Genomic DNA, 24,080 nt, shown 5'->3' with positions numbered 1-24,080 from the left:
CACCCTATGGGACACCCGATCACGTCCGGTGGTGAAACAGCCCAGGAACGAACCCGGTCTGTAGTGATGCCATTAGCACTGCATTGCAGTGCCTTATACTGCTGTTCCACTCGGAAGGCCCGGGAGCACATATTTATATTGAGGGAACACATTTTTATATTGAGAGAATACATTTTATATTGAGAGAACACATTTTCATATCGAAGGAACACATTTTTACATCGAGGGAATACATTTTTACATCGAGGGAACACATTTTTACATCGAGGGAACACATTTTTATATCGAGGGAATACATTTTTATATCGAGGGAATACATTTTTACATCGAGGGAACACATTTTTATATCGAGGGAATACATTTTTATATCGAGGGAATACATTTTTACATCGAGGGAACACATTTTTACATCGAGGGAACACATTTTTACATCGAGGGAATACATTTTTATATCGAGGGAATACATTTTTATATCGAGGGAACAAATAAAAAAATCTGAGGCAAACAGAGATGAAAAAAAAAGGAGGGAAATTATTATATTTTTTTTTCACTATGACCCTTAAGGGGTCCCGTTATATTAAGACAGCTCTCGACAGTAGATAAATACAAGTCCTGCTGAGACTGTTCTAATATAGACACCGTACTACAGAATGCAACACAATAAACTGAACTGACCTGAACTGAAAGTAACCTTTGGTCATCTATCCCCTACAGGTCATTGAGACCATCAGTGCTGTTGACCGAGACCAGCCTCAGAGTGGACACCGCTTCTTCTTCTCCCTGACCGCTGAGGCTGCTGGGAATCTCAACTTCACCCTGAGAGACAACAAAGGTAAGTGCCTGACTCGGAATGGGTAGGGGTAAAGGTTAGGGTATAGGGTAGAAACGCCACAACTTGCACAGTTGGCAGCAGAACAGTCTAAACAAATAAGGGAGCCAATCAAAATGGATGCTTGGTCACCAGGCAGGAGCAGCTCCACAACCATATTGTGGTTTCCTTGCCTTGATTGTCTATTTTCCATTATGTAAACCCTATATCAGCTAATGTTTGTCATGGTTTGTTGGAATCCACCAAGTATTACTGTCTGAACACAATTTTATCAGTGTATTGATATGCCTCCCCCCTCCCCAAGACAACACGGCTTCTGTGCTGACCAAGCGAGGGGGTTTCCAGCGCCGCCACCAGAATGTGTACCGCCTCCCCGTCCTCATCATGGACAATGGGAGCCCCGCCCTCAGCAGCACCAACACCCTGTCCATCCGGGTGTGCGACTGTGACCCTGATGGGATCCCCCAGTCGTGTGGGAGTGAGAACTCCATGCTCTCAGCGGGCCTCAGCACCGGGGCCCTCATTGCCATCCTCGCCTGCATCCTCACACTACTGGGTAAGCCATTTTACCGAAACAAATCAGGGCCACATCAGTCCTGCAAGCTCCTTCATGTGGCCCCTTGACTGATATCTGATGTTTTACTGCATTAACAGTGTACACTGTTGGAATATAAAATACTGAGTGGTCAAGGCGAAGTGGTCAAGGCGTTAGACTTGAAATCTCCTCAGTCAGGTTTGAACCTTGCTCGCAGAGCAACAACAAAACTGTTTTAGGGCTCCCGAGTGGCGCAGCTGTCTAAGGCACTGCATCTCAGTGCTAGAGGTATCACTACAGACGCTGGTTTGATTCCAGGCTGTATCACAACCAGGAGTGATTGGGAGTCCCATAGGGCGGCGTACAATTGGCCCAGTGTTGTCTGGGCTAGGCCATCATTGTAAATAACAATTTGTTCTTAACTGACTTGCCTAGTTAAATACATAAAAACAACATCACTGTAGAACATCAGGCATGAACAACTTAACTATAGAACATCAGACCTTAAGAACTTAACTATAGAACATCAGACCTTAAGAACTTAACTATAGAACATCAGACCTTAAGAACTTAACTATAGAACATCAGGCCTTAAGAACTTCACTATGGAACATCAGGCCTTAAGAGCTTCACTGAAGAACATCAGGCCTTAAGAACTTCACTATGGAACATCAGGCCTTAAGAGCTTCACTGAAGAACATCAGGCCTTAAGAACTTCACTATAGAACATCAGGCCTTAAGAACTTCACTATAGAACATCAGGCCTTAAGAACTTCATTATAGAACATCAGGCCTTAAGAACTTCGCTATAGAACATCAGGCCTTAAGAACTTCACTGTAGAACATCAGGCCTTAAGAACTTTACTGTAGAACATCAGGCCTTAAGAACTTTACTGTAGAACATCAGACTTTAAGAACTTCGCTATAGAACATCAGGCATTAACCACTTCACTGTAGAACTGGGGAATTAGCTCAAGTGGTAGATCGCTCGCTTGGCATGCGAGAGGGAGCGGGATCAAATTGCTTAGATAATTGCTGGTTGTCACAAACAAAATCACACAAAAACTAAAATATACACTACCCTTCAAAAGTTTGAGGTCACTAAGGGATGTCCTTGTTTTTGAAAGAAAAGCTATTTTTTTGTCCATTAAAATAATCTAATCAAATTGATTAGAAATACAGTGTAGACATTGTTCATGTTGTAAATGACTATTGTAGCTGGAAACGGCTGATTTATTTAATAGAATATCTACATAGGCGTACAGAGGCCCATTATCAGCAACCATCACTCCTGTGTTCCAATGGCACGTTGTGTTAGCTAATCCAAGTTTATCATTTTAAAAGGCTAATTGGTCATTAGAAAACCCTTTTGCAATTATGTTAGCACAGCTGAAAACTGTCGTGTTGATTCAAGCAATAAAACTGGCCTTCGTTAGACTACTTGAGTATCTGGAGCTGCCTAGAAGGCCAGCATCCTGGAGTCGCCTCTTCACTGTTGACGTTGAGATGTGTTTTGCGGGTACTATTTAACTGCCAGTTGAGCACTTATGAGGCGTCTGTTTCTCAAACTAGACACACTAATGTACTTGTCCTCTTACTCAGTTGTGCACCGGGGCCTCCCACTCCTCTTTCTATTCTGGTTAGAGCCAGTCTATTTCCATATCAGGCTGCCTTATGAAGAGGTTGTTGTGTTGAACGATGTTGTGCCATGCATAAGGTTATTTTCTCCACTGAGATTCTCCCATGTGTTTGTCAGTCACACTCTATGTTAGGAGGTGTCATGGTCCAACCAAGCTCCTCGTGCATCTTGCAGCTATGGGATGTAGGGAGACAGTGTAGTTTGTATTTCATACTTCACATGGTTTTCAAACAAGTTAAACCTCAGACAACTTCTACATTCAGGCTTTTCCCCAATACTCTTTTGCTCTTTTCAACCCTTTCTTTTTTACTTTTGGATTTCTTTATCTTGCCCCTTTGTAAATCTCTCTCTCTCTCTCTCTCTCTCTCTCCTCTCTCTCTCTCTCTAGGCCCTTTCACCTAAGGTGTCTATCAACAGATTGCTTTGTGATTATTATTTTGGGGATAGAGAGAACTAGAGAGAGAGTGACGGGATAGATACAGTCAGTTTTCCAGTTACCTCAGGCTCCTGAGAAAACAGAGGTTTGAGTGAAAGGTCCCTTTCAAAGCTGCAGTTGTGTTATTACTACCCCCAATGATCTCTTTGCTTAACACCATCTCGGTTAAACAGAATGACTCAACATATTTTCTGTTGTTATGGCCTCCTATAGTCAACTGATCTAAGATCAGTTTTGCCTTTTAGATCATAATGAAGCAGATTATATGGACCTTAGAAATCGTTTTCATGTCTCTATTTGGTTTGGTCAGGGTGTGATTTGGGGTGGGCATTCTATGTTTGTGGCATTCTGTTTTTCTATGTTTTGGCCGGGTATGGTTCCCAGTCAGGGACAGCTGTCTATCGTTGTCTCTGATTGGGAACCATACTTAGGTAGCCCTTTTCCCCTCCTTTCTGTGTGGGAAGTTGTCTTTGTTTGTTGGCACTATAGTCTTAAGCGTCACGGTTGGTTTTTCGTATTGTTTACATATAAATAAAAGGAATATGTCACCACGCCACACCTTGGTCCTCTTCTTTCAACGGCCGTGACGGGGGGGTCTGATCCAAGATCAGTTTTCCTACTCCGAGATGCTTTGAGTTTCTATCTCCAACGATCATCTTGAATTTCCAAAGATATATGAGGCATGGTTATATGATGTATTTACATGATTTGGCCTCAATGTTCAATCCTGTTATCGTGGAGAATACATTGTGTGGCAGCATCCTTGTATTTCTGAAGACCTCTCCCACATGTTCTTCAGACGCCCAAAGTTCTTCCTGCCTGTCTGGGGCACTGGGTCTGCATCTCACATGGCAACCTATTCCCTTTGTAGTGCACTACTTTTGACCAACCTCCATAGGGCTCTGTTCAAAAAGTAGTGCACTACGTAGGGTATAGGGTGCCATGTGAGACGAAGACTAGGATTAGTCTATCGCTGCAAAGCCTCAACCGAGCCGCCATTTTGTGCCAACTAAGCCTTTTCCTCTGGGGGTCCAGCCCAGCCTAATCCGTCATGGTCGAGGGCGCGGGGCTGGTGTATATGTAGAGAGCCAGGAGAGACAATGCGGAAAACAAAAAATTACAATATTTTTTAAATAGGGATTTAACTACCGATGAACTTACTGTGTTGGTCACTTATGGTGCTTGAGTCACACTGGGAGAGAATCACAAGGCCCCAAGCTAAGCTGTCCCCACTGAGTCACACTGGGAGAGAAGCACAAGGCCCCAAGCTAAGCTGTCCCCACTGAGTCAGACTGGGAGAGAAGCACAAGGCCCCAAGCTAAGCTGTCCCCACTGAGTCACACTGGGAGAGAAGCACAAGGCCCCAAGCTAAACTGTCCCCACTAAGTCACAATGGTAGAGAAGCACAAGGCCCCAAGCTAAGCTGTCCCCACTGAGTCAGACTGGGAGAGAAGCACAAGGCCCCAAGCTAAGCTGTCCCCACTGAGTCACACTGGGAGAGAAGCACAAGGCCCCAAGCTAAGCTGTCCCCACTGAGTCACACTGGGAGAGAAGCACAAGGCCCCAAGCTAAACTGTCCCCACTAAGTCACAATGGTAGAGAAGCACAAGGACTCAAGCTAAACTGTCCCCACTGAGTCACAATGGGAGAGAAGCACAAGGCCCCAAGCTAAACTGTCCCCACTGAGTCACAATGGGAGAGAAGCACAAGGCCACAAGTTAAACTGTCCCCACTGAGTCACAATGGGAGAGAAGCACAAGGCCCAAAGCTAAACTGTCCCCACTGAGTCACAATGGGAGAGATGCACAAGGCCCCAAGCTAAACTGTCCCCACTGAGTCACAATGGGAGAGAAGCACAAGGCCCCAAGCTAAACTGTCCCCACTGAGTCACAATGGGAGAGAAGCACAAGGCCACAAGCTAAACTGTCCCCACTGAGTCACAATGGGAGAGAAGCACAAGGCCCAAAGCTAAACTGTCCCCACTGAGTCACAATGGGAGAGAAGCACAAGGCCCCAAGCTAAACTGTCCCCACTGAGTCACAATGGGAGAGAAGCACAAGGCCCCAAGCTAAACTGTCCCCACTGAGTCACACTGGGAGAGAAGCACAAGGCCCCAAGCTAAGCTGTCCCCACTGAGTCACACTGGGAGAGAGGCGCAAGGCCCCAAGCTAAGCTGTCCCCACTGAGTCACACTGGGAGAGAAGCACAAGGCCCTAAGCTAAGGTGTCCCACTGAGTCAGACTGGGAGAGAAGCACAAAGCCCCAAGCTAAACTGTCCCCACTGAGTCACACTGGGAGAGAAGCACAAGGCCCTAAGCTAAGGTGTCCCACTGAGTCAGACTGGGAGAGAAGCACAAAGCCCCAAGCTAAACTGTCCCCACTGAGTCACACTGGGAGAGAAGCACAAGGCCCCAAGCTAAACTGTCCCCACTGAGTCACAATGGGAGAGAAGCAAAAGGCCCCAAGCTAAACTGTCCCCACTGAGTCACAATGGGAGAGAAGCACAAGGCCCCAAGCTAAACTGTCCCTACTGAGTCACAATGGGAGAGAAGCACAAGGCCCCAAGCTAAACTGTCCCCACTGAGTCACAATGGGAGAGAAGCACAAGGCCCCAAGCTAAACTGTCCCCACTGAGTCGCAATGGGAGAGAAGCACAAGGCCCAAAGCTAAACTGTCCCCACTGAGTCACAATGGGAGAGAAGCACAAGGCCCCAAGCTAAACTGTCCCCACTGAGTCACATTGGGAGAGAAGCACAAGGCCCCAAGCTAAACTGTCCCCACTGAGTCACACTGGGAGAGAAGCACAAGGCCCCAAGCTAAACTGTCCCCACTGAGTCACAATGGGAGAGAAGCACAAGGCCCCAAGCTAAACTGTCCCCACTGAGTCACAATGGGAGAGAAGCACAAGGCCACAAGCTAAGCTGTCCCCACTGAGTCACACTGGGAGAGAAGCACAAGGCCCCAAGCTAAGCTGTCCCCACTGAGTCACACTGGGAGAGAGGCGCAAGGCCCCAAGCTAAGCTGTCCCCACTTAGTCACACTGGGAGATAAGCACAAGGCCCCAAGCTAAGGTGTCCCCACTGAGTCAGACTGGGAGAGAAGCACAAGGCCCCAAGCTAAGCTGTCCCCACTGAGTCACACTGGGAGAGAAGCACAAAGCCCCAAGCTAAACTGTCCCCACTGAGTCACACTGGGAGAGAAGCACAAGGCCCCAAGCTAAACTGTCCCCACTGAGTCACAATGGGAGAGAAGCACAAGGCCCCAAGCTAAACTGTCCCCACTGAGTCACAATGGGAGAGATGCACAAGGCCACAAGCTAAACTGTCCCCACTGAGTCACAATGGTAGAGAAGCACAGGGCCCCAAGCTAAACTGTCCCCACTGAGTCACAATGGGAGAGAAGCACAAGGCCCCAAGCTAAACTGTCCCCACTGAGTCACAATGGGAGAGAAGCACAAGGCCCCAAGCTAAACTGTCCCCACTGAGTCACAATGGGAGAGAAGCACAAGGCCACAAGCTAAACTGTCCCCACTGAGTCACAATGGGAGAGAAGCACAAGGCCCCAAGCTAAACTGTCCCCACTGAGTCACACTGGGAGAGAAGCACAAGGCCACAAGCTAAGCTGTCCCCACTGAGTCACACTGGGAGAGAAGCACAAGGCCCCAAGCTAAGCTGTCCCCACTGAGTCAGACTGGGAGAGAAGCACAAGGCCCCAAGCTAAGCTGTCCCCACTGAGTCACACTGGGAAAGAAGCACAAAGCCCCAAGCTAAACTGTCCCCACTGAGTCACACTGGGAGAGAAGCACAAGGCCCCAAGCTAAACTGTCCCCACTGAGTCACAATGGGAGAGAAGCACAAGGCCCCAAGCTAAACTGTCCCCACTGAGTCACAATGGGAGAGATGCACAAGGCCACAAGCTAAACTGTCCCCACTGAGTCACAATGGTAGAGAAGCACAGGGCCCCAAGCTAAACTGTCCCCACTGAGTCACAATGGGAGAGAAGCACAAGGCCCCAAGCTAAACTGTCCCCACTGAGTCACACTGGGAGAGAAGCACAAGGCCCCAAGCTAAACTGTCCCCACTGAGTCACAATGGGAGAGAAGCACAAGGCCCCAAGCTAAACTGTCCCCACTGAGTCACAATGGGAGAGATGCACAAGGCCACAAGCTAAACTGTCCCCACTGAGTCACAATGGTAGAGAAGCACAGGGCCCCAAGCTAAACTGTCCCCACTGAGTCACAATGGGAGAGAAGCACAAGGCCCCAAGCTAAACTGTCCCCACTGAGTCACAATGGGAGAGAAGCACAAGGCCCCAAGCTAAACTGTCCCCACTGAGTCACAATGGGAGAGAAGCACAAGGCCACAAGCTAAACTGTCCCCACTGAGTCACAATGGGAGAGAAGCACAAGGCCCCAAGCTAAACTGTCCCCACTGAGTCACACTGGGAGAGAAGCACAAGGCCACAAGCTAAGCTGTCCCCACTGAGTCACACTGGGAGAGAAGCACAAGGCCCCAAGCTAAGCTGTCCCCACTGAGTCAGACTGGGAGAGAAGCACAAGGCCCCAAGCTAAGCTGTCCCCACTGAGTCACACTGGGAAAGAAGCACAAAGCCCCAAGCTAAACTGTCCCCACTGAGTCACACTGGGAGAGAAGCACAAGGCCCCAAGCTAAACTGTCCCCACTGAGTCACAATGGGAGAGAAGCACAAGGCCCCAAGCTAAACTGTCCCCACTGAGTCACAATGGGAGAGATGCACAAGGCCACAAGCTAAACTGTCCCCACTGAGTCACAATGGTAGAGAAGCACAGGGCCCCAAGCTAAACTGTCCCCACTGAGTCACAATGGGAGAGAAGCACAAGGCCCCAAGCTAAACTGTCCCCACTGAGTCACAATGGGAGAGAAGCACAAGGCCACAAGCTAAACTGTCCCCACTGAGTCACAATGGGAGAGAAGCACAAGGCCACAAGCTAAACTGTCCCCACTGAGTCACAATGGGAGAGAAGCACAAGGCCCCAAGCTAAACTGTCCCCACTGAGTCACAATGGGAGAGAAGCACAAGGCCCCAAGCTAAACTGTCCCCACTGAGTCGCAATGGGAGAGAAGCACAAGGCCCAAAGCTAAACTGTCCCCACTGAGTCACAATGGGAGAGAAGCACAAGGCCCCAAGCTAAACTGTCCCCACTGAGTCACATTGGGAGAGAAGCACAAGGCCCCAAGCTAAGCTGTCCCCACTGAGTCACACTGGGAAAGAAGCACAAAGCCCCAAGCTAAACTGTCCCCACTGAGTCACACTGGGAGAGAAGCACAAGGCCCCAAGCTAAACTGTCCCCACTGAGTCACAATGGGAGAGAAGCACAAGGCCCCAAGCTAAACTGTCCCCACTGAGTCACAATGGGAGAGATGCACAAGGCCACAAGCTAAACTGTCCCCACTGAGTCACAATGGTAGAGAAGCACAGGGCCCCAAGCTAAACTGTCCCCACTGAGTCACAATGGGAGAGAAGCACAAGGCCCCAAGCTAAACTGTCCCCACTGAGTCACAATGGGAGAGAAGCACAAGGCCACAAGCTAAACTGTCCCCACTGAGTCACAATGGGAGAGAAGCACATGGCCACAAGCTAAACTGTCCCCACTGAGTCACAATGGGAGAGAAGCACAAGGCCCCAAGCTAAACTGTCCCCACTGAGTCACAATGGGAGAAAAGCACAAGGCCCCAAGCTAAACTGTCCCCACTGAGTCGCAATGGGAGAGAAGCACAAGGCCCAAAGCTAAACTGTCCCCACTGAGTCACAATGGGAGAGAAGCACAAGGCCCCAAGCTAAACTGTCCCCACTGAGTCACATTGGGAGAGAAGCACAAGGCCCCAAGCTAAACTGTCCCCACTGAGTCACACTGGGAGAGAAGCACAAGGCCCCAAGCTAAACTGTCCCCACTGAGTCACAATGGGAGAGAAGCACAAGGCCCCAAGCTAAACTGTCCCCACTGAGTCACAATGGGAGAGAAGCACAAGGCCACAAGCTAAGCCGTCCCCACTGAGTCACACTGGGAGAGAAGCACAAGGCCCCAAGCTAAGCTGTCCCCACTGAGTCACACTGTGAGAGAGGCGCAAGGCCCCAAGCTAAGCTGTCCCCACTTAGTCACACTGGGAGATAAGCACAAGGCCCCAAGCTAAGGTGTCCCCACTGAGTCAGACTGGGAGAGAAGCACAAGGCCCCAAGCTAAGCTGTCCCCACTGAGTCACACTGGGAGAGAAGCACAAAGCCCCAAGCTAAACTGTCCCCACTGAGTCACACTGGGAGAGAAGCACAAGGCCCCAAGCTAAACTGTCCCCACTGAGTCACAATGGGAGAGAAGCACAAGGCCCCAAGCTAAACTGTCCCCACTGAGTCACAATGGGAGAGATGCACAAGGCCACAAGCTAAACTGTCCCCACTGAGTCACAATGGTAGAGAAGCACAGGGCCCCAAGCTAAACTGTCCCCACTGAGTCACAATGGGAGAGAAGCACAAGGCCCCAAGCTAAACTGTCCCCACTGAGTCACAATGGGAGAGAAGCACAAGGCCCCAAGCTAAACTGTCCCCACTGAGTCACAATGGGAGAGAAGCACAAGGCCACAAGCTAAACTGTCCCCACTGAGTCACAATGGGAGAGAAGCACAAGGCCCCAAGCTAAACTGTCCCCACTGAGTCACACTGGGAGAGAAGCACAAGGCCACAAGCTAAGCTGTCCCCACTGAGTCACACTGGGAGAGAAGCACAAGGCCCCAAGCTAAGCTGTCCCCACTGAGTCAGACTGGGAGAGAAGCACAAGGCCCCAAGCTAAGCTGTCCCCACTGAGTCACACTGGGAAAGAAGCACAAAGCCCCAAGCTAAACTGTCCCCACTGAGTCACACTGGGAGAGAAGCACAAGGCCCCAAGCTAAACTGTCCCCACTGAGTCACAATGGGAGAGAAGCACAAGGCCCCAAGCTAAACTGTCCCCACTGAGTCACAATGGGAGAGATGCACAAGGCCACAAGCTAAACTGTCCCCACTGAGTCACAATGGTAGAGAAGCACAGGGCCCCAAGCTAAACTGTCCCCACTGAGTCACAATGGGAGAGAAGCACAAGGCCCCAAGCTAAACTGTCCCCACTGAGTCACAATGGGAGAGAAGCACAAGGCCCCAAGCTAAACTGTCCCCACTGAGTCACAATGGGAGAGAAGCACAAGGCCCCAAGCTACACTGTCCCCACTGAGTCACAATGGGAGAGAAGCACAAGGCCCCAAGCTAAACTGTCCCCACTGAGTCACAATGGGAGAGAAGCACAAGGCCCCAAGCTAAACTGTCCCCACTGAGTCACAATGGGACAGAAGCACAAGGCCCCAAGCTAAACTGTCCCTACTGAAGCAGTGTGGCATTTCAGAGTTTTTTGTTGATGTTATTTCCATTCAACACATTCGTCCCGATTCATGGCCCTTTTAATTGCACCTGGCCCAACTCGTTTGTGTTCAGTAGGACAGACAAAATAAAGCACATTCATGTGGCTGAATAATTGTAATGAGGCAAGCTTGGAGTTTCTGTTATTTTCTGTACTATCGAGGCAGTCTTTACGAATTTTAGGGGAGCTCCTCAAACTATGACAGCAGCTGTTCCAGAGGTTCATTGTGAGTTCACAATACTGCACCGTTGTTCCCTCTACCTCGTAAAGCTGGATCCAGAAATAGATCAACCATAAATACAGAGGACATGTAAGGTCATCTGACATAAACTCAGCAAAAAAAGAAACGTCCTCTCACTGTCAACTGCGTTTATGTTCAGCAAACGTAACGTGTGTAAATGTTTGTATGAACATAAGATTCAACAACTGAGACACAAACTGAACATGTTCCACAGACATGTGACTAACAGAAACGGAATAATGTGTCCCTGAAAAAAGGGAGGGGTCAAAATCAAAAGTAACAGTCAGTATCTGCTGTGACCACCAGCTGCATTAAGAACTGCAGTGAATCTCCTCCTTGTGGACTGCACCATATTTGCCAGTTGTTGCTGTGAGATGTTACCCCATTCTCCCACCAAGGCACCTGCAAGTTCCTGGATATTTCTGGGGGGAATGGCCCTAGCCCTCACCCTCCAATCCAACAGGTCCCAGACGTGTTCAATGGGATTGAGATCCGGGCTCTTCTTTGGCCTGTCTTGCAGGAAATCAAGCACAGAATGAGCAGTATGGCTGGTGGCATTGTCATGCTGGAGGGTCATGTCCGAATGAGCCTGCAGGAATTGTACCACATGAGGGAGGAGGATGTCTTCCCTGTAACGCACAGCGTTGAGATTGCCTGCAATGACAACAAGCTCAGTCCGATGATGCTGTGACACACCACCCCAGACCATGACGGACCCTCCTCTTCCAGATTGATCCCACTCCAGAGTACAGGCCTTTGTGTAACACTCATTCCTTTACTGATAAACACAAATCTGAATCCAGAAATCTGGCAGTGGCTTCTGATTAAAATTCAATTTTTGCAATTTCGATGAGGCTCTCTTGTTCAGATATCGGTAAGTGGACTGGAGGCAGGGCATGAAAGGGATATCGAATCCAGTTGTTTGTGTTATCATTTTTGGGAAAGTACCTGCGTAATTGCGAACACAACTCATTCAGGTGCTTCGCTATATCAAATTTGACATTGTCTGTAAGCTTGAGTTCATTTGCACACAAAAAAAATCATACAATGATGGAAAGACCTGTGTGTTGTCCTGTTTATTGCAGACAGAGAAGAGCTCCAACTTCTTAATCATAGCCTCAATTTTTTTCCTGACAATTGAATATAGTTGCGGAGTGTCCCTGTAATCCTAGATTAAGATCATTCACGCGGGAAAAAACATCACCCAGATAGGCCAGCCCCCGAACAGAGTTCAGGGGCCTTACTTTAACAGAGGTTAACCATTTTCACTGTGGTTTTCAAAACATCTTTCAAGCTGTCAGGCATTCCCTTGGCAGCAAGAGCCTCTCGGTGGATGCTGCAGTGTACCCAAGTGGCATCGGAAGCAACTGCTTGCACGTGCGTTACCACTCCACTAGGTCTCCCTGTCATGGCTTTTGCGCCATCAGTACAGATACCAACATGAGCAGCAGCTATGTTTGGCTACATACGGACCATTCGTGAAATTCCTGGGAGAGAGTAACGGTTCATGTGATTGGATATGAATTATTTGTCTAGGCTACCCGTATTTGACATTGTGTTGTTATTTCGCTGAACACTAGATGGTTTAATTTTATTTTTGGCAGTGGAACGAGGCTATTCAGATGAGAGAGAAAAAACTCACCCAAATGTAAAGCCCCGTTGAAAAATATAAATTAACTGTTTGAAAATATGAAGGAATTTTTTTAATATTTTTTTTTTTTAATGTATTTTTTAATTTACATTTAAAAAAAACTGTGAATCACATTTTTATTTGGCGTACCCCTGATGGCATTGCACGTACCCCTGGGGGAATACCTGCCCCAAACAAACAACTCGGAGACAACTCATAAATAGTCCCTTATAGATGTGTCAGTCAGTCAGGTGGCTCGCTGCCGGCAGAGACTTCTATTGCATTAACATTGAAGCCTATCTCAGCAGGACCTCGCTAAAAGCCCGGTTACAGCCTCTAAAAGCTAAAATCATCTTGATATCATAAATGGTCTGTACTTGTATTTATAGCTCTGTCCATGAGTTAAAGAGTGGCTATATTTCTCCACCCTCATCCCTCAGCTGTTTACCAAAATCAGTGGTCGGGGAGTCGGATCTTTTACTGTTTCTTTTCATGTTTAAAGATTAAAGTTACCATTACACCTCAGCAGATTCACATCTGACATTTTTAGGCAACCAACATATTGATGACCATTATATTAAGTAATCTATTATTGAATGAATTGGCTGACGTTTTCCATTGTCTTTTTAAAAATGAAGCGAGAACTGTGTCAATATTTGGTGTGTCAGTCAGACACCCAGTCCCCAAAAACCAGTGGCCTGTATCAGATAATATACGACAGTGACTGTGGCTCAATCTGTTCCCTTCGTTCTGGCTGACAAAGACTGTCATTGTGGTAATCGGTGAGTGTCCCCATTCAGCAGAAGTATATCATCGCTCTCTTTCAGTGTTGAATTTAGCATGTAAATCTTGGTGTGGTCAACTCCGCCAATTTTGTGGGATGCATGCCAGCAAAGCCACTACACAACACAACACTAAACAATACATTTGTTGCACTGTAACAGTGACAAACGTTGCCCACAAACTGTTCGGGCCGACATAAAGCTGTCCCAACAGCAGACCCTTCAGCACCATGGAGTGAATCCTTACCACCGCTACACCTGGCTATCAGCGGAGCCTTGTCTGGCAGAGAAACAGTTCATTCAGCCTCATTTACTGCCTTTTAAAAAACCATGGCTGATATGGCTGACTTTTTTCAACAAATGTGGTTTCTACTGACAATTGATTTGATTTGAACTATGGCATAAGGGAACGATGAACAGATAAGATGCAAAAATCATACAATGTGATTTTCTGGATTTTTGTTTTAGATTCCGTCTCTCACAGTTGAAGTGTACCTATGATAAAAATTACAGACCTCTACATGCTTTGTAAGTAGGAAACCCTGCAAAATCGGCAGTGTATCAAATACTTGTTCTCCCCACTGTAGAGAGAGAGAGAGAGAGAGAGAGAGAGAGAGAGACTCAGAGAGAGACTCATTATGTAATATGTCGATGAGAATGGGCCCGGTGCTAAATTATTCCGCTTGTTGTCCCATTGATTTTTGCAAGACGGATTGTTTTCTCAATTCAATTACGGAAAATTGGGCATAATGTTCAATTGATTTACCGCACATTTTTCCTCATTCTTCTTTGGCTGAACTGCCGTGTTGCTGTGCCTTAAAGTGAAGCCTGCCACGTGCAATGTGTATCACTGCACGGGTCCTTTTGTAGCACGTTTAATTTTCTATGTATGAAAGTGGTGTATCTGGTCCAAAACACAGTTGTGTATTATGTCAACGCCACAAAGCGTGACCGAGGAAGCTTGCAATCTATAAAACCGTAGTTTTGAATGAGTGTGCATGGGGTCCTTGTGATGCTTTCTCAATCAAAATACAACATCTATTCAACCGTCGGTAATTGTCGATGTATTACAGTAGTATCTGTTTTTATTATTATATCATCTTTATTTAACAACATAAGTAAATTGAGAACCAATTCTCATTTACATTAACGACCTGGCCAACAGGCATGAATTGCAACAGTGAACGGGACAACGGACAATAACACTGAAAATACATAAAACACAATATACCGACGAAAGGTACTTATTGATCAAATATCAGACAAAGATTGGTTAATTTTGATAGACATATTAGTGGTATGTGACACGAAATGCATGTTTAAGATGGAGTACATTTGTGTATTCAGTCAGTGTCACAAGCTGTGTTATTTGTTTACTGTACCCAGTAGTCTTTTCAATTGAATGAAACAACATGTGGCACAATCTTGCCTCCAGCACCCATGCTCACAAACACAAAGGAAGTCCTCATTCATGTGGTATGTCATTGCGCTAAACGTTATTATTTTCAGTTCAGCACATGTCCAAATTCATGTATTTGTATTTATTGTGTGCATAATGGCCAGTTGGACAAAGAATGAACAAACAACACCCTTCAATGTTTCATTATAATGACCAAACAAACAAACAATACCTCTCAAGGTTTCATTAGGATGTATTTTTAAACTGGAAGAACTTGTCCCGATTGGTATTCTTAAATCACTGATGAATGATCTTGAGACTGATTCCCTGACCTGTCAATGTTTTTAATTGGCTGTTTTATGATTTTGTTATACTCTTGTGAATTCAATGGTTTTTACTAGATTACCTGCAGTTTTTCATGTTGTTTGTCTGTCATTTTTGTAATGACTTGGTGCTACATATCTTGGCCAGGACGCTCTTCAAAAATATGTTTTAAATCTCAATGAGCCCTTCCTGGTTAAATAAAGGTTTAAAAAAATTATAATAATCCCCTCAAGGTTTCATTAAAATCACCAAACAATACCCCTCAAGGTTTCATTAGAATCACCAAACAATACCCCTCAAGGTTTCATTAGAATGACCAAACAATACCCCTCAAGGTTTCATTAGAATGACCAAACAATACCCCTCAAGGTTTCATTAGAATGACCAAACAATACCCCTCAAGGTTTCATTAGAATGACCAAACAATACCCCATTATTATTCTTAGAACCCTTTATTATTCTTAGAACCCTTTATTATTCTTAGAACTCTTTATTATTCTTAGAACCCTTTATTATTCTTAGAACCCTTTATTATTCTTAGAACTCTTTATTCCATCCTCCTCATCTCCCTCTCTTCTCCCCTCCTCCTCATCTCCCTCTCCTCTCCTCCTCTTCCTCCTTCTTATCTCCCTCGCCTCTCCCCCTCTTCCTCATCTCCCTCTCTCCCTCCTCCTCCTCCTCCTCATCTCCCTCTCCTCTCCTTCTCCTCATCTCCCTCCTCTCCCCTCCTCCTCATCTCCCTCTCCTCCTCCTCCTCATCTCCATCTCCTCTCCTCCTCATCTCCCTCTCCCCATCCTCCTCCTCATCTCTGTCTCCTCCTCCTCCTTATCTCCCTCTCCACTCCTCCTCCTCATCTCCATCTCCATGTCCCCCTCCTCCTCCTCATCTCCGTCTCCTCTCGTCTCCTCCTCCTCATCTCCATCTCCACTCCTCCTCCTCATCTCCATGTCCCCCTCCTCCTCCTCATCTCTGTCTCCTCTCCCCCTCATCTCCCTCTCCTCTCCTCATCTCCCTCCCCTCTCCTCTCCACACCCCACCCTCCACCCTCCACCCCCAGCATCCACCCTCCACCCTCTGCCTGTTTAGCCCAGGGAGGTGGTATAGTGCCTGGGGATGAGGTATGGGTTGGGCAGCTTCCATATTTTAGCCTGGCGGTGGCAGCGTTAAAGGATGGATCATTAGACGTTTGCCTCCCCTTCCTCGCTTGCTCACTCAGCAGCGACGGGTGTTATTTTCAGCTCTGGGAGTATAGATTTGACTCTGATGGGGAGATGAGGGGTCCTGGCAGGCAGTTTCTCTAACCCCCGATGGGTGGACTGTGACTGTGTCTCGGGGAGCGTGTTTGTGTGTGTGACACAAAGATGTTGTGTGTGTGTGTGTGTGTGTGTGTGTGTGTGTGTGTGTGTGTGTGTGTGTGTGTGTGTGTGTGTGTGTGTGTGTGTGTGTGTGTGTGTGTGTGTGTGTGTGTGTGTGTGTGTGTGTGTGTGTGTGTGTGCGTGCGTGCGTGCGTGCGTGCGTGCGTGCGTGCGTGTGTGTGTGTGTATGGTGTGTGTGTGTGTGTGCGTGCGTGCGTGCGTGCGTGCGTGCGTGCGTGCGTGCGTGTGTGTGTGTGTGTGTGTGTGTGTGTGTGTGTGTGTGTGTGTGTGTGTGTGTGTGTGTGTGTGTGTGTGTGTGTGTTCGATGAGGGGCGATGTATGGCTTAAGCTTTATATGCAAGCAGCTGTGGATATATGTGCACAGCCCACGTCGTCAAGTGCTCAACTATGGAGTGTGCTGCGCGGCAACACTATATTATTCTTTAAAGGGGTAGTTCATGCAAAATCTATATTTGGGTCACTTTTACCCTTACCTTGAGTTGTGTCTGAAGGCCCATGGTAACAGAGTCCACAATAATCCATTATTTACTTCAGGCTGGAGTTAATATATTAGCATCGTCAGATTTCATGAATGGAAACAGCTGAACCAAACCTGCACTGCAAGCCAAAACTTCCTCAAAAACACTTTCCCTTTCAGTTGGTGTGTTGTTTGATTTAGGTATAACCTAGAGTATGTACCTTCAACTTTGCTTTTGGCATTTTACGAGTAAATTGGTTTATATTAAGACTTTTTAATTTTTTTAAAACTTTTCTATCTTGTCAGAAGGTACCATCGAAAATTGAGAAAGAGAGAGGTCCTTGCTACGTTGACATGCTATGCTACGTTGACATGCTATGCTACATTGACATGCAATGCTACGTTGACATGCTATGCTACGTTGACATGCTATACTACGTTGACATGCTATGCTACGTTGACATGCTATGCTACGTTGACATGCTATGCTACGTTGACATGCTATGCTACGTTGACATGCTTTGGGGACAGCACTTGGACCGTTTGCTTTTTTTATGGGCTTTATGACTGGCATATACTCCTGTATTATTACTCAGATAGGCATATGCTGTGTTCATTTCAAAGATTTAGCGCTGGCCTGCCCAGCGTAAGCAGCTTGTGGGAGCAGCCAACTGCATGGGGACACTCACCGACTGCCCCCCCCCCCCCCCCCCCCCCCCACACACACACACACAAATGGCACCCTATTCCCTATATAGTGCACTACATATGACCAGGGATCATTGGGCTCTGGTCAAAAGTAGGGCACTACAGTATATAGGAATTAGGGTGACATTTGGGACAAAGCCACTGTTAAACCCTGATATGTAAATAGGTTTGTCTGGTTGTTTATCTCTGTGTGTGCACGTTCCAACAACATGTGCGGGCTAAATAGCATATTTCACAAAATCGAAATCTTGCGAATCTCGTGAAGTAAACCTGAAATCAACCTGAAATCATCCTGAAATAACCTTAACTCAGGACTGTGATGACTAACACTTTTTCCAGAGAGAGAGAGAAGGGGGGGGGGGGGTCTGAAAACCCAGTGAATAGAATAACATTGGCTTATTGTAATAATGGCGGTAAGGGTCGTATGGATGGGGTAAGGGTCATGTTGATGGGGGTAAGGATCGTGTTGATAGGATTAATGGTTGTGTTGATGGGAGTAAGTGTCTTGTTGATAGGGTTACGGGTCGTGTTGATAGGGGTAAGGGTCGTGTTGATGGGGTAAGGGTCGTGTTGATACCAAGTGTCCTAAACCCACACAGGTGACAGACAGAGCTGTCCTATCGTTGCTAGTATTTTTCAGTGTACAACCCAAAATTCTGAAGGAACACCTCTGTACTCCAAAATGGTCCTGGACAGAATTGCGATGGCTCTGTTTTTTAGTTTGATGAAAAATGTCTCCCCAATGATATTCATTGGCATACCATTATTTCATTGTCTAATCATGATTAACTCATCTTGGTCCTCTGCCCTTTGTTGATAGTGATGCTGACTGCCTTCTTCTCTCTGTCTCTCCCTCTGTCTCTCCCTTTCTCTCTCTCTCTCACTCTCAATTACATTTCAATTTAAGGGCTTTATTGGCATGGGAAACATATGTTAACATTGCCAAAGCATGTGAAGTAGATAATAAACTAAAGTGAATTAAACAATACAAATTAACAGTAAACATTACACTCACAGAAGTTCCAAAAGAATCAAGACATTTCAAATGTCATATTTTGTCTATATAAAGTGTTGTAACGATGTTAAAATAGTTAAAGGGAAAATAAATACACATAATTATGAGTTGTATCTGTCACGTTCTGACCTTAGTTCCTTTGTTTTGTCTTGGTTTTAGTATGGTCAGGGTGTGAGTTGGGGTGGGCAGTCTATGTGCGTTTTCTATGATTTGGTATTTCTGTGTTTGGCCTGGTATGGTTCTCAATCAGAGGCAGGTGTCGTTAGTTGTCTCTGATTGAGAATCATACTTAGGTAGCCTTTTCCCACCTGTGTTTCGTGGGTGATTATTTTCTGTTTTGTGTCTGCACCAGACAGAACTGCTTCGGTTTCATTTCGTTCTCTTGTTGTTTTATTCTTTAGTGTTCTTAGTTATAATAAATATCATGAACACTTCCGACGCTGTGCATTGGTCCTCCGATCCTTCCTATCTACTCCTCGTCATTGGTTGTCCTTTCTTGTGACAACAGGTCACAAATCTTGCTGCTGTGATGGCACACTGGTATTTCAGTAGATATGGGAGTTCATCAAAATTGGGTTTGTTTTTAAATTCTTTGCGAATCTGTATAATCTGATGGAAATATGTGTCTCTAATATGGTCATGCCTGTTCTCTCTCTCTGTCTCCCTCTCTCCACAGTGCTGGTCCTGTTGATCATCACCATGCAGCGACGGAGGAAGAAGGAGCCCTTGATCCTGGACGAGGAGCGTGACGTGCGCGAGAACATTGTGCGCTACGATGACGAGGGCGGCGGCGAGGAGGACACCGAGGCCTTTGACATGGTCGCTCTGCGCAACCTCAACGTAGTCCGTGAGAACGGCAGCAAGAACCGCCGTGATGTCACCCCAGAAGTGCCCACCCTCTTCTCGTCTTCCCGGCCACCGCCGGACAACGGCATCTTCCGCGAGTTCATCTGGGACCGGCTGAAGGAGGCCGACGTGGACCTGTCAGCACCGCCCTACGACTCACTGCAGACGTACGCCTTTGAGGGCAGCGGATCAGCCGCAGAGTCCCTCAGCTCGCTGGATTCCCTGAGCATGGACTCAGAGCAGAACTACGACTACCTCAGCGACTGGGGGCCACGCTTCAAGAAACTGGCAGACCTCTATGGCCACAGCGACGGCGGCAACCTCTTCGTCTCTTAGCCCTCGGTTGAGCCCCGCCGAACCATCAGCGCGGACAACAGAACAAACAAGTGAAGTAAACAGAAGGATATGAATAAGGATACAAGAAAGGACATTTTAGATGACGATAGGATGATGCTGTACTCTGAGAGGACATTTGATTGGTGTGTATAAATGCATCAATGTGGGTTGAGAATTAACTGTAGGATGGTGGTTTTCCATTCAAAATGCTTGTTTTGGGCACTCTGCATACTGGCTAGATTTTTCAAAGGATGACATTTTGGAGATTTTGTTTGTAACGTTTTAACATGAAATGATGCAAAGCTTAAAATGTTGGGACGGCCTCCAGACCCGTTGGAAGGACCTCAACGCACAAATGTCCAGACATTCTCATGTCACAGTGACGTTCAAACGGAACAAGGAGTGAACCGATATCTATGCTTCAGTGGTGTTACAACAGTGACATTTTCAAGTACAACATCTTGTCATGGTGAAATGAGTAGCCTGACCTCTTCAACTGGCCCTGTAGTCTGTCCCAGGGTTCACTATGATCTGTAACATTTGTTTCAAACTGATATTTAGAGGTTCACAGCTTTGCTGTAAAACCTATTGTTATTCTTATATTATAATGTTTTCCTTGACATGGTAAAATAACTCAAGCATAGATTGATAACTTTTGTTTGAATTCGGCACACAAAAACTAGAGGCCATGAGTAACTTGGTCTAAAAGAATGGTACTGATTGACCTATAGGTGGCGCTGTTATACGCAGTCTCATTTAAACCCTCATATCCGCCGCCCAGTATGACCTACAGACTTTAAACTTTGTATGTAGGTGTCTTTCCTCATACTGAACAAATTTACCTCAAGGACCCATAAGGCCAGCCAGGATAGATTTTCCTACATCTTGGACATTTTGGAAAACCTTTGAAAACCGTAAACTCATGATATAAATAAGGGATTGATTAACAGGGCTGAGTAATTATTAAATCTAGAAATCTGATTTACGTGTCCATTTAAATCCTTTGTAAATCCATTTCACAATGTACTATCAATTTGCAACTTCTTAGTGTCATCAAAGACATTACCATGATGAACCATGTTAAGTTTGGCATTGATATCGTAAAGGCCGATTTTAGCCGTTTTTATATCAAATCATTTCTTGTCAACAATTAAATACCTTACTGTAATAGTTTTCCATTGAAATGGACAATAGTTTTTAGCAAATAACTATTTCTCAAGCAAGACCCCATGGTGTATGTGGGGATGGGAAAACTCAAAACTAGCTGTTATTGGCAGGGAGGTTTGGAACTCTTTGTTATTGGTCTATTAACCAATTTACCGCCAGGTGAGATCACCAGGTGGTAAATTGAACTCCCACCCATGCAAACCTTCTGATTTAGAACATTCAGTGTAGATTGTATTTTCAAAACATGGCAGAGTTATTGACACATTTTTTTTTTTATACTGCAAATAAATTCCACAGTGGCCTGTCAACATGAAACTATTATTGACATCCCGAAAATTAACCACACTTAATTATTATTAACAACTCATTCTTTTCATATGTAACGCTCATGCTCAACCACATTCACCTCATAAAACCATACGTCACTTTCACTCCATATTTTGATTGCACTTAAAGGAAGATGCTTCCAACATGATAGAGTGCTTTGTTATTCAATTGATCTTGTGTCCTTTGTCATCCTCCGAGCCCTGTTCATTGCTGCTGGCAGGCAGTTATATTTATGGAAGAGATTCTCAAAACAGGATAAATCCTTATGGATTTTACAGCAGGTTTTCATCAATGGTGGATTTGATCAATTCAGGCTTACTCTGGTCCATATTCAGTAGAGCTCACTGTAGCAACATTTTTTGAAACAGAAAACAGAAATGGGTGTTTCTTATTCGACCGGTAGTCTAGTAGTCTCTCTCCCTTTTCTTCCATTTGGTGCCTACCGAACACGGTCACGATCTACAATCCTATAACGGTATCTAGACACCTGTCCGATTTGTCCGCTCTCACGCTCAAGATCCGAATGAACATGCTTAGAGTGTCACAATGCCTCTGAACGGTGTAGCAGGGAAGGTGAGATAAGACAAAGAGACTGGGGTTGGGGGGGTAGCGATGAAGAGAACACTATCATGTCACAGCCTGGAAGCCTTGTAAACATCTGCAGTGATTGCACCGTATCGGTAAGTTCAAAATTTAAAGCTGTTGTGGTTGTTTTATCTATCCTATGAGGTGTTCTAGCAACCATGATGGTTAAATTTTTTTTTTTTTTTTTTTTTTTTACGGAAACATAGCTGTAACAGCATTGGAAAATACAGTTAGTGTTGGGAAACGATTTACAGCAAAGCTGTGGGCACTTGTAAAAATACTAAGCCATGGAGAATGTCAACTGTTATTTTGCATGCAGTGAGTAGAAATGGAACTGTGGGAAATCCAGGATGGAAGAAGCAAGGCAAAAAACAGCTGGGAAACAAAACAAATCTAGTGTTTGGTTAAGAGCTCTGATGAGGCCTTATACATTTGATGCTCATTAGAGAAAACATTACAACCTAAATGGAACCAACACAGTTCTGCATATCCTTTTTCCCACTATCGTGCTGACCCAAACCGTACAATGTTGGCAATATATTTTTTCTCATTGTTCCATTTCAACAGTTTCATCAACTATAGTGGATGTGTAACTCCCCCCCCCCCCTGCCCAGGGGTTATTTGAGTTACATAAAAACAATAAAACCTTTTATAGGATTCTTTTCAGTTAGAAAAACACATTTAATAAATACCTTTCGGGGTTTTCAATGATTACATTTGAGCTAATCTCTACCACAACTGATAATTAAGTAATTCTGCTTCCAAAGTGATGATAATGAAGATTGAGGTTATTTTCTTTAGTGATGGCTGTCATCGTTAAGGAAACACAATTATTTGTTAACTGTCTTGCTAAATGGAATTTTAAAGAGATATCGAAATCTCGTCAGGCCTGGCTCAAAGTTTTAATAAATATACATTTAATTCAGCAGATTGCCAGAGATCATCTGCACTTGGATGAGACACTAGGGGAGAGGCTTCGCTTTACCACACAAATTAGTGTATACAGAAAGATATATACACAAATTAGTGTATACAAAAAGATATATACACAAATTAGTGTATACAAAAAGATATATACACAAATTAGAACTATTGTCAATAATATTATGAGTTTGTTCTATATTTCTTTGGTGTAGAAAGTTGGAGAAGCATTTCATTTGCACACATTCTTAAATTGACTCAGTTGTTGTTCTTGTTACGGTATTAGAATACTGCAAACCCTTAGGTTTGCCACGGAATATTGATGTCATAATTCATTTTTTAAAAGAACTTAAGAATTTAGGAGTACCTGCACTTCTCTTTCATTGGGATATTTATTTTTCCTATTTTACATTATGGAAACAACTTCATGATTATTTGGTAGATGTTTTTTTTGGGGGGGGGGGAGTTTGTTACGAAAGCATTGTATGTACACACGGCTTGTTTTCACTCTGATCTAAGGAATATGACACCTGGTGAATATCAAAGTGGCCTTGCCTGTTTAGGAAAAGAGAAAATGGACAACTGGTGTCAAGTGGCTGATAAGGTGTTCACATGAGGACATCCTCAGTCTCAGCAGGATTTGTGTCCGTCTCACCGTAGACTGACGACATTCTGAACCCCAACACAACTCAACACTACTCAGCAGACAATCACTGCTCTGTTTGTTTTCTCCCTCAGCCCAGCCAGTCTTGTGTATTTGTGCATAGAGAGAGGAAACTGAATCTCACCTTTTTTTTGTTGTAAAGGAACTGTAAAGGAAATGCCGACAATGGCTCTTGACTGTAAGTCACCTGTTCAACTTTCAATAAAGTCCTAAATATTGTTTCATTCTAGTTTTTGTCTCATGGAATAATATACTGCCTTGTAAATTTTCACATTCTACCCTATAGCATTTCTTGAGGTTCACTTGCATACCGACCAGCTCTCACAGTCTCAGAATTAGACGTTAACCCGTGTTTCTTATTAAAGTCAAATTTCGAGGCTAGTTGCAAATGTCAAATATAGATCTGTTTAAGGTTAAGTTTATCCATTATATCTGAAATCTTAAG

General features: G+C 45.3%; 1 protein-coding gene across 1 annotated transcript in view; it reads left to right on the top strand.

The window, feature by feature from the left end:
• LOC109872251 (cadherin-7-like) overlaps nucleotides 1-23,854 on the top strand; it is a 102,979-nt gene extending 79,125 nt beyond the window's left edge. Inside the window, exons 9-11 of the mRNA XM_020463423.2 lie at nucleotides 715-832; nucleotides 1,134-1,385; nucleotides 19,466-23,854. Of these exons, the coding sequence (XP_020319012.2) occupies nucleotides 715-832; nucleotides 1,134-1,385; nucleotides 19,466-19,971 (876 nt within the window). The 3' untranslated portion in view covers nucleotides 19,972-23,854. The remainder of the gene's footprint in view (nucleotides 1-714; nucleotides 833-1,133; nucleotides 1,386-19,465) is intronic.
• Nucleotides 23,855-24,080: the final 226 nt, after the last annotated feature.

This window comes from Oncorhynchus kisutch, linkage group LG27 (genome assembly GCF_002021735.2).
Source record: "Oncorhynchus kisutch isolate 150728-3 linkage group LG27, Okis_V2, whole genome shotgun sequence".
Taxonomy (NCBI): Eukaryota; Metazoa; Chordata; class Actinopteri; order Salmoniformes; family Salmonidae; genus Oncorhynchus; species Oncorhynchus kisutch.
Note: the sequence above shows the minus strand (reverse complement) of the source record. Positions and strands in the feature narration are given on the sequence as shown.